This window comes from Mercurialis annua, linkage group LG4, assembly GCF_937616625.2.
Source record: "Mercurialis annua linkage group LG4, ddMerAnnu1.2, whole genome shotgun sequence".
In the NCBI taxonomy this organism is placed as follows: domain Eukaryota; kingdom Viridiplantae; phylum Streptophyta; class Magnoliopsida; order Malpighiales; family Euphorbiaceae; genus Mercurialis; species Mercurialis annua.
Window position 1 is genome coordinate 38,025,033 of NC_065573.1, and position 13,903 is coordinate 38,038,935.

At 34.9% G+C, this 13,903-nt stretch overlaps 1 protein-coding gene across 5 annotated transcripts; it reads left to right on the top strand.

Moving 5' to 3' along the window:
- The first annotated feature begins 6,433 nt into the window (after positions 1 to 6,433).
- On the top strand, positions 6,434 to 13,491 carry LOC126678975 (disease resistance protein RPV1-like). 5 transcript variants are annotated; one of them, XM_050373902.2, is made up of 9 exons: positions 6,434 to 7,378; positions 7,584 to 7,602; positions 7,996 to 8,556; positions 8,780 to 9,896; positions 10,060 to 10,332; positions 10,410 to 11,504; positions 11,585 to 12,021; positions 12,118 to 12,799; positions 13,246 to 13,480. In XM_050373902.2, exons 3-7 carry the CDS (start codon positions 8,048 to 8,050, stop codon positions 11,996 to 11,998), a joined length of 3,408 nt encoding a protein of 1,135 aa, XP_050229859.1. In that variant the 5' UTR covers positions 6,434 to 7,378; positions 7,584 to 7,602; positions 7,996 to 8,047; the 3' UTR covers positions 11,999 to 12,021; positions 12,118 to 12,799; positions 13,246 to 13,480. The 5 variants fall into 5 exon arrangements, with proteins under 5 accessions (XP_050229859.1, XP_050229862.1, XP_050229857.1 ...); XM_050373905.2 differs by having other exon boundaries at positions 8,046 to 8,556; XM_050373900.2 differs by having other exon boundaries at positions 7,531 to 8,556.
- Positions 13,492 to 13,903: the final 412 nt, after the last annotated feature.

Genomic DNA, 13,903 nt, shown 5'->3' on the forward strand with positions numbered 1-13,903 from the left:
GGAGTTTAAGGTATAACTAAAATGACACAAATGCAAATGATGATTCAATATTTACCTTTTTCTTCACGTTTGTATATTCTTTTTTATACCAGAATGTGGTTGGTTCCATTTAAATAAATAAACGTGATCAGCAATCAGAAGACCTCAACTTTACCTGACAGTCCCACATCTTGATCTGATATAGTGATTATCTCAGGCTCTATCAATGATGAAGGGAGAATCAAAGTAGGATTCGGACACCTTCCAATTGCCTCTTGCAACTTATCGAGAAGATTAAGACTATTCTCATCAGAACTCACACCTCTTTCTAGGTAATCTAAGAAACCAATTGCATCTTGCAACTTATCGAGAAGATTAAGAACCCGCATCTCTCAACAAAAGCCAACGGCTAAGAATTAGATGCACAAAATTGACTAGAAAAGCTCTAATTCGAGTTAAATTAATTTATGAGGCAATTTTAAATAGTCGGTTACACAGTGAAACCAGCTGACGTGCCGTTAGAAGATCCTGGATTCACACACAGCAATAATGCTAACAGCAATGACAAATTGCAAAAACAATAGATGAAATGTCAAATAGTCGGTTACACAGTAAAACCAGCTGACGAGCCGTTAAAAAATCCTGGATTCACACACAACAATGCTAACAGCAAAAACAAAATGCATAAACAATAGATGAAATCTATGTTTCAACATCAACAAATATAAATAAAACAAAAAAGCATTAAAAAATAAATACAATTTAGTAAATACATGATCACTCCATTGGTTTTTGCCATTTGATCTTCAGTGTCAAGTGTTCGTCGCCACCATCATTCTTAAAAGTTTGTACCTCAGAACCGTCTATGGATGGAACAAAGGTAGCTCCTATATAGGAAATCAGATCCTTCACATCTTGATCCGTAAGTGGTCCAACTTCAATAACGAGAGACGCGAGTGATGGCACAACTAAAAGACGTCTCTTCAGCTGAATGGTGGAATCTGAACTGAACAAAGTGATCTCGTCCTTGGAAATTAAGGGGATTCTACGAGTAAAAGAGCACGGGCGAGCAGAGATAGCACCATGAATTGAGTAGACATGGGTGGGTTTGTTTAAGATTTGAATAGTAATATTAGCCACAGCTCCGGGATACATGATAGCATAATCGATATCAATGTCAATCGGTAACCTAAATGGATACATGACAGATCGAGAATTAAGTCTATTATAAAAGTATTCTTGAGTATCAGTATACATTAAAGGAACAAATCCCACATTCGCAAAACCAACTCTCTGTTCTCTGAATACCTGACTGTCCGTTAAAGAGCGCGCTGGAGAAGAAGGTAGTCGAATTAAAGATTGATTACCTAGCAACAGAGCAATGTAAAGAGATTTAGCGGAGCGACCATCAACGAGATGATTGTTACCCTGGGGACCGTTTAGGGTAATTGAATAGTGATCTTGTTGATCAAAATCCAGATATTGGGTAGCATCCTCAGGTTTGACCTTGTATAAGTAGAGAACATCGCGGCAGCTCAGATCATGGTTACAAATTAAGCCACTGAGATAGCCTTTATAAGAAGACAAATTAGTGAGCATGCCTTTAAAAGAAGAATACATATGCTTAAAGTGTTTGTTACGAGTGAGCTTCATTTCATATATGTCCAATACTTGATGTCTATTAGAGAATGAGAAACCTGGGGGATGATCATGAGCAACGTTGCAAATCTTATCCGGCTTGCAGTCTCTAGGCCCCGGCTGCTCCCACTTCCCTTCCTCTTGAGGAGGAGGCTGCTCCGAGTTTGTGTCAGCTGAATCTGATCGTGGTCGCATGGTTGGTTTTTTGTTTGAAAAATTAGGGTTACAGATAGCAAAATGTTAAGGATCCTTTTACGGTTAAAATAAGAATTACAAAGATAAAATCAAGTATTTATTTCAATGGGCCTGTGAGGTTTGTGTTTGGGTCATTTTAAGAGAAAATGACACCTTAAAAGAGAGAAAATACAAAAAATTGTAAATAGACTTTTGAATTATTTAATCTTTATATTTTTGAAATTCCATATTTAAAAGTGATAACCCAATTCTTACCCAAAACCTCTGAAAATTGTATTTCATTTTATAATAATTTATTTAAATTGATTATCTATAGCTTACTTTATAATTTTGTTTTATAGAGAAGTGTAAAAACACATTTACAATTCATAAATACAAACTTTAATCTTTAGTTTAAATAATTTTTGTTTTACAGAGAACTGTTATTTTATCCATTTCAAGATTGGATTTATTTGATCTGCTGTTTTATATTACAACAATTAGGAATTTTAGATATGTATGTGGATAGATTGTTTGTTGAATGCATAACGCTACAAACAAAATTATTGTGTGGTTCAATTAAGCATTTCATCACGTTTTGCTTTTCATTTGAAACATGTCTGAACTGTATAACAATTTATTAAACATGCTATGCTATTTAAGGCCTTAATCCAATCATCACAAATCAGATACTTAGTTGCCATGTGCTTTGATTTATCATTATTGAATTGCCTATAACCTCGTTGATTTCCATTTCTTCTCTGTGCAGATCATTTCTTGCAATTTCTAACAAACATCAGGTGCTTTGTTAAAAGAAAGGAAATCTTGCAGCAATTTATAATGAACAATTAATATATGAATTAATTTTATAAATAAATTAGTCATAAACTTAATGATAACTAGTCTTATTTTAGCAGATTATTTTACAAATTTATCGTTGTCTTCTCCTTCTTCTTTTACCCAGAAATGGATAATGAGGTGTTATTGAGTTTTAGAGGTGAAGAAACTCGTAATGACTTTACTAGCCATTTATATGCTGCTCTACGTCGTAAAGTGATAACAAACTTAGGAGAGGAGAAGAAATCACACCTGCTCTTATGAATGTGATTGAAGAGTCGAACATTAGAATCATCATTTTCTCGGAGGACTATTCTTCTTCAACGTTCTGCTATGAAGTCGATAAGATGAATGAATGCACCGAAACTCATGGACACATAGTTATTCCGATATTTTACCACGTCGACCAATTAGAAGTAGAGACAACAATTAAAAAAACCAATATAACATAAACAATTTCATCTTCATTGTTGAAAGATTATTTAACTTGGTTTTCGATGATAAATATTAATCCATCAAAATAAAAATATAAAGAAATTGACTAGTTATTAACTTCTATGGAATTAAAGCGAAATAAAAAAAAAAGATGGATACCGTCAACGGCAAAATCAAACCATTGACGGCAGCCGGAGAAAAAAAAAACAACAACAGCAACGACGAAATGCAAAAACAATAAAAATGAATTGTATGTTTCAAGATTAACAAGTACAAATAAAACAAATAATCATTTAGTAATAAAGTCAGCTTTTGAAGAATAAATAATAAGCATATGTTTTAAAATTGAAGAAACAAAACATTAAAAAAGTAACAAGCACAATTCAGTGAATAATGTCATGATCAGTCCATTGGAATTTGCCATTTGACTTGCACTTTGAAGCGTTCGTCGCCACCATCATCTTTAATAGTTCGTATCTCAGAACCGTCTATGGATGGAACAAAGATAGGTCCTAGATAGGGAATCAAATCCTTTCCATCTTGATCCGTAAGTGGTCCAACTTCAATAACGAGAGACGCGAGTGATGAGACAGCTAAAAGACATCTCTTCAGCAGAATGGTGGAATCTTTATTGAGCAGAATAGAGTCGTCTTTGGAAATTAAGGGGATTCTATCGGTGAAAGTGCACGGGATAGTACCAATAATTGAGTGGACATTGGTGGGTCTGTTCAAGATTTGAATTGTAATTTTAGCCACAGCACCAGGATACATGATAGCACATTGGACAGCAATGTCAATTGGTAACCCCCATCCCTCCATAACTAACTTCTCATAAGGTTTGTTATAAATGGTGGATTCTGGAGTACACATTAAAGGAATAAAGAGCTCCTTCACAGAACCAACTCTCTTTTCTCCAAATACCTCACTGTCCTTCAAAGAGTTCGCTGGACCTCGAATCAAAGATTGATGATCCAGCAAAAGAGCAAAGTACAAAGTTTTAGAGGAGCGACCATCAACGAGATGGTCGCCACCCTGGGGACCGTTTAGGGTAATTGAATATTGATCTTGTTGATCAAAATCCAGATATTGGGTAGCATCCTCGGGTTTGACCTTGTATAAGTAGAGAACATCGCGGCAGCTCAGATCATGGTTACAAATTAAGCCACTAAAATTGCCTTTATAAGAAAAATCAGAGAGTACGTATTTGCTACGAGTGAGCTTCATTGTATAGAGATCCAATACCTGTTGCCCATTAGAGAAACCTGGGGGCTGATCATGAGCAACTTCACATACCTTATCGGACTTGCAGTCTCTTTCCCCCCATTTCTTAGGCGGAGGCTGCTCTGAGTTTTTGTCAGCTGGATCTGATTGTGTTCCCTTATAAGGCATTGTTGGTTTTTTGTTTGAGAAATTAGGGTTACATAGATAGCAAAAGATTAAGAATGCTTTTACAAAGATAAAATCTAGTATCTATTTCAATGGGCCTATGAGGTTTGTGTTTTAGTCCCGTACGAATTAATTTATATTTAGATTTACTAAAAATTTAAGAAAAACAGACTATCAGATGCTGAAAATGGCAAAAGTATAACCTCATGTAAAGAAAAACTCTCCAGGCAGTCATCTCCAATGCTCCTAATCGTCGTCACATCTGCCTCCAAATCGGAACTAGGCATTACATCGGTTCGTTTGAGTTGTTTGATATGATCCTTGAGTTAAGGATGGATTGGATGGGATTTGGTATTTGAATTTTCTGTTTGAAATGGTGATTTGGGTTGCATTTGTTGCTGGGAAGTAAATTGAAAGAGGGAAAAATAAGTGTCAAACAGTTTGTATATACAGAGTTTATGATGCTTTGTTTCTTGTTATGGAGTTATTTGCACAAGAAACAAAGCATCATAAACTTAATATTCTTGTAGTGTCATATATTATTCTTGTATTTGCTTGTCTATATGTTATGCTTTCTTTATCTATATGCTTAATTTTCTAGCTGTTAATCCTTTTTGGTTAATTCATTGTACATTTAGTCCTGATAATCAAGTGAATTCATCTCTCATTTAATCAGATAGCTTGGAATTACTACCGGTGGGTGTAAGAGTCTCGTCTAGTGGTGCAAAGTGCCACGTAGATTGAGATTGTTGGTGCTTGTGATATGCAGAAATAAGGTGGACACCCATGATTGTGATATGGGTTTACTATAGTTAGTTTGATAGCTTGTTCTAAGTTATCAGAAATTGTTTTCTAACACAGGATTATATATTCATTTTACAGAAGTTACTATATATGTACTGATCTAAAATGCAATGTCCGACGCAAGTATGCGGAGAGAGTATCAGATGGTAGGACTCTAAAGAGTCGATTATCATCTTTCACAACAACAAAAACATGACCCTGAGATAGTGAGATGCCTCTCAGAAACACAAAGTCAGAAATTTCATTGTGCAGAATTACTATCATATGCTAATGATAGTTTTAATGGAAGATGTGTGTATATACACATACATAGATTCATACATTTGTCTTCTTGTTAATATGAGAAAATTTGGGTTTATTTTTTTTATTTTTACTGTATCGTTCTTGTTAATATGTACCTTTTTTATCCTCTTGTAGCTAGGGGAGGCAAGAGTACTACATGATTGTATGGTACAATTTTGAGATAATTTACATTTTTATAACTGTCATGTAATGTAAAATATGTTGATGATATGATTTCAATAGAATTTTGATATGATTTTAATAGAGTTTTAATATGATTTTGTAGAGTTTTTGAAATGGTATTTGAGAAAAGAATTGTAATACCAATGAGTTATAACTCAATTGGTATAAGCGATAGGCAGCAAACCGTTATAGTTTAATAGTAAATCCTCCCACAAACACTCCCCTTTTCAATTACTATAAAGAAGAAAAAAAAGAACTATAATTAAATTTAGGTTTAATGGCGTAAGAAATCAAAAACTTTACCGTATTTTGCAAATTTAACATAAACTTTAAATTTTGGCAAATTAATACACACACTTCTGATTTTTGCAATTTTAACATCGATCAGTTTTCCGTGAAAAAAATGCTGATGTGGACACCGGAACAGTGGTTATTCCGGTGTACACATCCACATTTTTCTCTATTTTTTTGAAGGAAAATCGATCGGTGCTAAAATTGCTAAAAATCAAAAATTTGTGTTTTAATTTGCCAAAATTGAAAGTTTATGTTAAATTTGTAAAACACGCTAAAGTTTGTGATTTTTTACGCCATTAAGATTTAAATTTATAAAAACCGACCAGTTTTTACAGTCAATGTTTCACCAATTTGTATGATTTTTTTTTTATTCATAGCAGTTAAAATATAATACTCCATTATTTTAGAGAAGAACGAGGTTGGGGGTAATAGATTTTGGGGTCATCCAACTTTGTTCAAATTGTAAAATGGTTACCTAATTTTAATTCATGATTACCCTACTATACTAAAGTGATAAATTCCGGTGATATTTTTCCTACGTGGTTGCCGGATGCAAAGTCACGCCTTCCTCCTTCGCCATATCATCCCAGAAAACTCCTAAAATTCCACGTCATCGTCCATGTCATCATCTTCTCCCCTAACTTCTTTTAACATTTTTCATTAAACATTAAATCTGAAAACAAATTCCATTAAACCTCAATTTGGAAAAAAAATTGCATCAACCATCGTTTCTGGTGTTTGGGTATGAATCCAGACAAAGAGTTTTCGGTGTTTGGTGAAATTTTTTTATGGGTTGTGTTTATTTTTGGTGTTTAGTGGAAAATGTTGAAAGAAATTAGGAAAGATGACGATGATTTGGACGATGATGCCGTGCATTGTAGTATGACATGGCAAAGGGGAGGAATGACTCAGCCGCTGGCAGCCACATAAAAAAATAATGGCCGGAAAGGCGGAAATCATTTAGAACCGCCGCAAAGTTAACTTTAGTATAGTAGAATAACTATTTTATAAGGTTTTGAATTGGTGACTATTTTGCAACTTTGGGCAAAATTTGGGTGACACCCAAGAATCTAGTACCCAATACAAAACTAGCCAAATGCATTCCAATTTTTTAAATAATTTCTTGAAATTTACAGGTCATATCATAAGGTGCAAGACAATGCCGAAACCCTTGTTCAGTTTCCATGTTAAGACAATGTAGTTATGCAGATGGGATACAAGCATGAGTGGATAAACTTTTGGTCAGTGAAATCCTAAATTCTCAAACCAGAACAACTCTGAACGTTAGGAAAGCCCAGGGAGCATTTTAAAGCATGGGGCAAAGGATCAAGCCATTTGACATTGTCCCAAGGAGCTGGTTCAATAGGTACTTGAATTCCAAATAAACCTATTCTTGTTTTCTTTATTTTATTTGACACTTATGGCTGTTGGAAAAACATATTAAATTATTAGAGTTATAGAATGAGTCTATGGAATGCAATTATTGTTTAGTTTATTAGCAGTGGGTCTTTCTTTAAGCTTTGTTGACCGCAAGTTTTGCTGATTAAAGTGGCTCATCTGTTTTCTCATAGTCACCGCCAATCAATCAAGGTAATGTTTCTTTAACTTGTGAATCTCCCCAGCTTAATTCCGCTGCAATTGTAAATTCGCTTTAATTTAGTACTGCTGTGCTGCATATAATCGTTTCAATTTGAAATATTTATTACTGTTTTTTTATCCATTTCAAGATTGGATTTATTTGATCTGCCGTTTTATATTACAACAACTAAAGTTTTAGATTTGTAGACTGTATGTAGATAGATCTGGTTCAATTCATCATATTTTGTTTTTCATTTGAAGCATGTCTGAACTGTATAACGATTTGTTAAACGTTTTACGCTATTGAAGGCCTTAATCCAATCATCATAAATCATTACAAAAAATGCTATACCAAGCAGAGAAGTAATTGCCATTGTTCTGATTTATCAATACATCTCTGTGCAGATCATTTCTTGAAATTTCTAACAAACATCAGGTGCTTTGTTAATTAGCAGACATGGAAAAGAAAGGAAATCTTGCAGCAAATTTATCGCTGTCATCTCCTTCTTCTTCTTTTACCCAAAAATGGAAGTATGAGGTGTTCTTGAGTTTTAGAGGTGAAGAAACTCGTACTAAGTTTACTAGCCATTTATATGCTGCTCTACGCCGTAAATCGATCAACACCTTCATTGATAACAAACTTAGGAGAGGAGATGAAATCACACCTGCTCTTATGAATGTCATTGAAGAGTCGAACATTGGAATCATCATTTTCTCAGATGACTATGCTTCTTCACCGTTCTGCTTAGATGAAGTTGCTAAGATGATTGAATGCACCAAAACTCATGCACAGATAGTTATTCCGATATTTTACCACATTGATCCATCAGAAGTAGAGAACCAAACTGGGAGTTTTGCCACAGCTTTTGCTAAACATGAGATTCACAACTTTGACGAAGTGCAGAGGTGGAAAGCTGCCTTATCCAAAGCAGCCAGTATGGCTGGATGGCACATCGATGGTACTAGGTACTTCTTTTTCATTCTTTCTCCATTAATTACCCTTTCAACTGTTCCGGAACAAATAATTGTGTCTACAGATTCATCATCGAGAATTGAAGATAAAAAATTAATAAATGAAGACTAACCTATGAGTAGATCTAACTTTAACCTTTAATAACCTATACGTCAGTACGATACCTGTTGTGGTGGTTTTTGTTCTCATCTTTTTAAAATTTTCTAATTTTGGCAGCCTGGAGTCTGAGATCGTTGTAAACATTGCCAATGATATTTTGAAAAAATTGAATGCAGCATGTTCATGTGATTTAAACGGCCTTGTGGGTGTAAAACCTCGTATTAAGCATATCGAGGCATTATTGCTCAATGAGTCGCTAGATATTCGTATGCTAGGCATATGGGGCATGGGAGGAATTGGTAAAACAACCCTTGCTGAAGCTGTTTTCAGTCAAATTAAAGACCAATTTGAAGGATGCTGCTTTCTTCCAAGTGTTAGGATAAATTGTGAAAAAGATGGTGATTATATAATAAAGCAGCTCCTTTTTCAAATATCAGGGGAGAAAGATGAATATATTAACTCAGTAGATATCCGATACTCTACTTCCATTGCAAGGATGCTTAATATAAAGGCCTTAGTTGTTGTGGATGATGTGAATAGCACTCAACAGTTGGAATTCTTTCTACATAATCGCCATGTCTTTGGTAGAGGAAGCAGAATAATTGTGACAAGCAGGGATAAACATACACTTTCATGGTGTTGTGTTGATGATATTTACGAAGTTAATGGATTAGATTTCAAGGAGGCTCAGATGTTCTTTTATCAGAGTGCCTTTAGGAAAAACTTTCCTGCACAAGAGCATAGTTTTCTAGCAGATTTGTTTATAACCTATGCAAATGGTAATCCTTTGGGTCTTAAAATCTTGGGTTCTTTGTTATTTGGCAAGAATGCAAGAGAATGGAAAAGTGCATGGGATAAACTTCAAAAATATCCTACAGAAGGTATTCAGAATGTGCTGAAAATTAGTTATGACGACCTTGACAAAGAAGAAAGGGATATCTTTCTACATCTTGCATGTTTCTTTAGAGGTGAGAGAATGAATGAGGTTACAAAGATCCTGAATGCGTGTGGCTTTAATACAGACATTGCTTTAAGTGTTCTTATTGATAAGTCGCTTATAACTATTATAGAAACATACAGCTATCATTCATTAGAAATGCCTAGCTGCTTAGAAATGCATGACTTATTGCAAGAAATGGGCAAGGGAATTGTTCGAGAAGAATCTAGGGAGCCAGGCAAACGAAGCAGACTATGGGATCATGGCGAAATTGTTCGGGTGCTAAAAGAAAATGCTGTAAGATTCAAATGCATTTTCACTTTCATTTTCTTAACTTTGTTGTTTCAATCGGTTTAGTTAAATTATTTTTCGACAAGATGGTATGACTCTCTTGCGGAAATAAGATTGTGTTGCAAAGTAATTAAAATTTGTTAGCTTATGTCTTGTTCTCTGTTGACAGGGAACTGGAGCGATTGAAGCCATATGCCTGGACATGTCTAAAATTGATAAAATAGACTTAAACCCATATGTTTTTAAGAGCATGTCTAGCCTCAAGTTACTTAAATTTTATGATGGAAGTGAAGAAAAAGCTGGTAAGGTTCACTTTCCACAAGGCCTTGAATGTCTTCCATCTGAGCTGCGTTATCTTTATTGGCATGGGTACCCATTGGAATCTTTGCCGTCTAATTTTGATCCAGCGGAACTTGTGGAGCTCCATTTGCCTTACAGCATGGTATGAAACAAGAATTTAAGTAATTTACTTTCACTACAAAATCTTAGTTTATTGTTGCAAATTTTGTTTTGCTGCAGAATATCAAAAGCTTGCAAAACTTCGAGGTTCCTCAATCCAGCCGCCTTCTCAAAGTACCAATGCTATTAGGAGCTAGGAATCTTGTTCACATAAACATGTATGGCTGTGCAAGAATTGAAACTTTTCCTAGTACCATCGGTTTGAAGTCTCTTGAGACTCTGAATCTCACGAGATGCTCAAAACTTGCGACGTTTCCAGAAGTTTCAAGTAATGTGAAATCATTGGATATAAGCTATACCGCAATAAAAATTGTTCCAGCAACACTCGGCTCACTTTACAGATTGGAGGCTTTCATTTTAATAAATTGCATTAAGCTCAAACACCTGTCAGGCAGCATCTGTAAGTTGAAATCTCTTGAGATGCTTGAACTATCTGGCTGCTTAAGTCTACAGCATTTTCCAGAAATCTCGGAAACCATGGAACATTTAAAGTATCTTTACTTAGATGGAACAGCAGTTGAAAAGCTACCCTCATCCATAGAGAATCTAAAAAATCTTCATTGGCTACGTCTTGAAAACTGTAGAAACCTTATCCATCTTCCAAAAAGCCTCCGTAACTCAACATCTCTTTGTGGCATTAATTTATCTGGTTGCCTGAAGCTTAAGAAGATGCCATTATTAGTTTCTCATTGTCGATATCCGGATGGAGGTTTTATATTAACATCACTTTCTGAACTGAGCAAACAGGTTATTGGTTTAGAAGCAACTACATGTTATCTATTTAGACCAGTTGCCGATGAGAGTAGCTTATTTTCAATTGTGTGCTTAGATTTGAGTGGTAATAGATTTGAGATGCTGCCTTCTAATATCAAGAATCTCTATGCACTGAGGGATCTTGACATAAGTTTCTGTGATAAGCTTCGTTCATTGCCAGATCTTCCCAAGTCTCTTATTTATTTAAATGCTAATGCATGTGGATCATTGGAAACATCTGGCATTGAAAACCTCTTTCATTGTCATGGAGATGGTGTAATTAGAAAATTCATCTTTACTAATTGCCTGAAATTGTATGAGACTCCATGGGATAAGTGCAACGCAGGTTTGGACTGGACAATTGAACTCTCATCTGCAATTGCAATTGCGCCTGGTCACGGAGTGAGACATTTTATCCTTATTCTTGCCTTTTTGTCGCTTTCAATTTGTCCATTTGATTATGTTTTTTTTTAATCATTTAGGTGCAGCAACTTTGTAGTGCAAGGATTATCATTGATTCTGGGAAAAATAGTCCTGCTCGAAACTTGACGTATACAAGCATGGAAAATTCAATAAAAATTCCATTTTCTAAACATTCTAATCATTGCAGCTTTCATGACAGTGAGACTGATCTATGCTTGGTTATAAATTTTCCGGCTTACTCCATTCTCGAACCTTTTAAAATTTACGGTGTTGCTAAAAGTAAAAGCCATTATTTGCGGAAGTCTATCGTAATTTGGTCAGAGCGTAAGGAGAATCTTTTCTCAGTTAAAGGTTCTAGAGACGCCTCTTTAAAAATCTTCCTTTCTCCTGAAGATGTTGATGGGCTGATGTTGGGCAGCAAGACTGGAGTACGTCCTCTGTATTCATGTCCCTTGCAATGCACACGTAGATGATGTGATTCATTAATGCATCGAGAGTGAGATATTCTTTGTTCCCTTACTTTTCATTTTGATTTTTCCTTTAACTCGTTCACCATTTTTGATATTGCTGTTCTATTTGTTTTTTTTATCAGTACTGCAAAAACAAGATCATGATCAACGCTCCCGACTGAATGCCCAATTTTAGTTCCAATTTTGATGGTGGCGTTTTTTTAATACATAGCTGCTAATTAGTTGGCAGGAAAAGTGAGAAATTTGAGTTTCTCGTCATCTAGATCTAGAAGAATGTTTCAGGCACTAAAATTTTTAAAGGACACAAGTAGATGTTCATTTTTTCTGGTTTTATGTTATTATTCAATTTTTATTCAATACAACTTTTATGCTCTACAATCAACAGTTGTCCATAATGCTCCTAATCTGCATCACTTCTGCCTCCGAATCAGAACTAAGCATTACATCAATTCGTTCAAGTTGTTTGGTAAGATTGGGAATCATGGTCCTTGAGTTAAGAATGGATTGGGTATTTGTTTTTTCTGTTTGAAATGGTGATCTAGGTTGTATTTGCTGTTGGGAAGTAAACTGGAAGAGGGAAAATAAGTGTCAAACAGTTTTTATGATGCTTTCTTTCTTGTTGTGGAGTTCTTTGCACTGTCTGTCTCGTTTGAAAGTAAAATTTCATTTATTGTGAGTTGTAATATTCTTGTCTGCAGATTATAGAAAATAAAAGTATGACAGATAAATTTACGACATACCAGGTGCTATATTACCGGTTTGTTGAAGATGCAGGCATCACCATTAAAGCGGGGTCAGACAGAGGTTTGTTTGGTCTTTTTTGAGCTAATTATTGCTGTAAAAATTATCCAGAAAATATGTCAGCATTGAGTATGATTGTTGAAAAATGCAGTATCATATTATTGTGGTACTTGCTAGTCTATATGTTATGCTTTCTTTATCTATATGCTCAATTTTCTAGCTAGTGGTAAATACATTGTACATTTGGTCCTGAATCTCTTGATTACCAGTTGAATTAGCATCTCATTTAATGAGATAGATTCGAATTACTACTGGTAGGTGTAAAAGAGCCTCGTCTAATGGTGCAAAGTGCCACATAGAGTAAGATTGTTGGTGATTGTAATATGCAGAAATAAGGGTACCCATGATTGTGATATAGATATTTACTATTGTTAGTTTGAATGTTTGATAGCTTGTTCTCAGTTATAAAAAATTGTTTTCTAACACAGGATTATATATTCATTTTGCAGAAGTTACTATATATTTACGGGTCTATAATGAAATGTCCGACCGCAAGTATGCAGAGAGAGTATCAGATGATCGGAGCTTTTCTTACAACATATGAAGCTAAACGTGACCTTGAGATGCCTCTCCGTAACACAAATTCAGCAGCGTCATTATTCTCACTTTTTTTTACTATGGCTAGCTAGTTTAGAGAATTTTAAATATGCAAAATAACCATCATATGCTAATGATAACTTTAATGGAAGATGTGTGTTTAATATATAGATTCATACATTTGTCTTCTTGTTTATATGAGAAAATTTGGGTTTTTTTTTACTTTATTTTAACTGCGTCGTTGTTGTTAATGTGTACTTTTCTTATTCCTTGTAGAGCTAGGGGCGGCCAGGGTAGGTTTCCATCATGTACCCTCTGACGTTCGCCGGTTGGACCTCCCCTGTTTTCATGGGGCTGAAATAACTTTGTTTCTAATTGATAGTATCAATTCTTTTTTCCGAGATGCTTGTAGTGGAATCGGATGTTTAATTTTCTACTACAAGTCAATGAAAATGGATGCTTTGTGTTAACATACTAGATAAAAAAAATGCATATATAAGTTTTAGCATGAAATCAGAGTGGATATTGAGCATACATATCAGGGATAAAACCAAGGATATAAAAATGTTC

Excerpts from the sequence above, each read along its gene's own strand:
- LOC126678975 (XM_050373900.2), top strand. The coding sequence starts at position 8,048 with ATGGAAAAGAAAGGAAATCTTGCAGCAAATTTATCGCTGTCATCTCCT. Across the intron at positions 9,897-10,059 it reads GGGTGCTAAAAGAAAATGCT|GGAACTGGAGCGATTGAAGC; the intron begins GTAAGATTCAAA and ends CTCTGTTGACAG. Across the intron at positions 10,333-10,409 it reads TCCATTTGCCTTACAGCATG|AATATCAAAAGCTTGCAAAA; the intron begins GTATGAAACAAG and ends GTTTTGCTGCAG.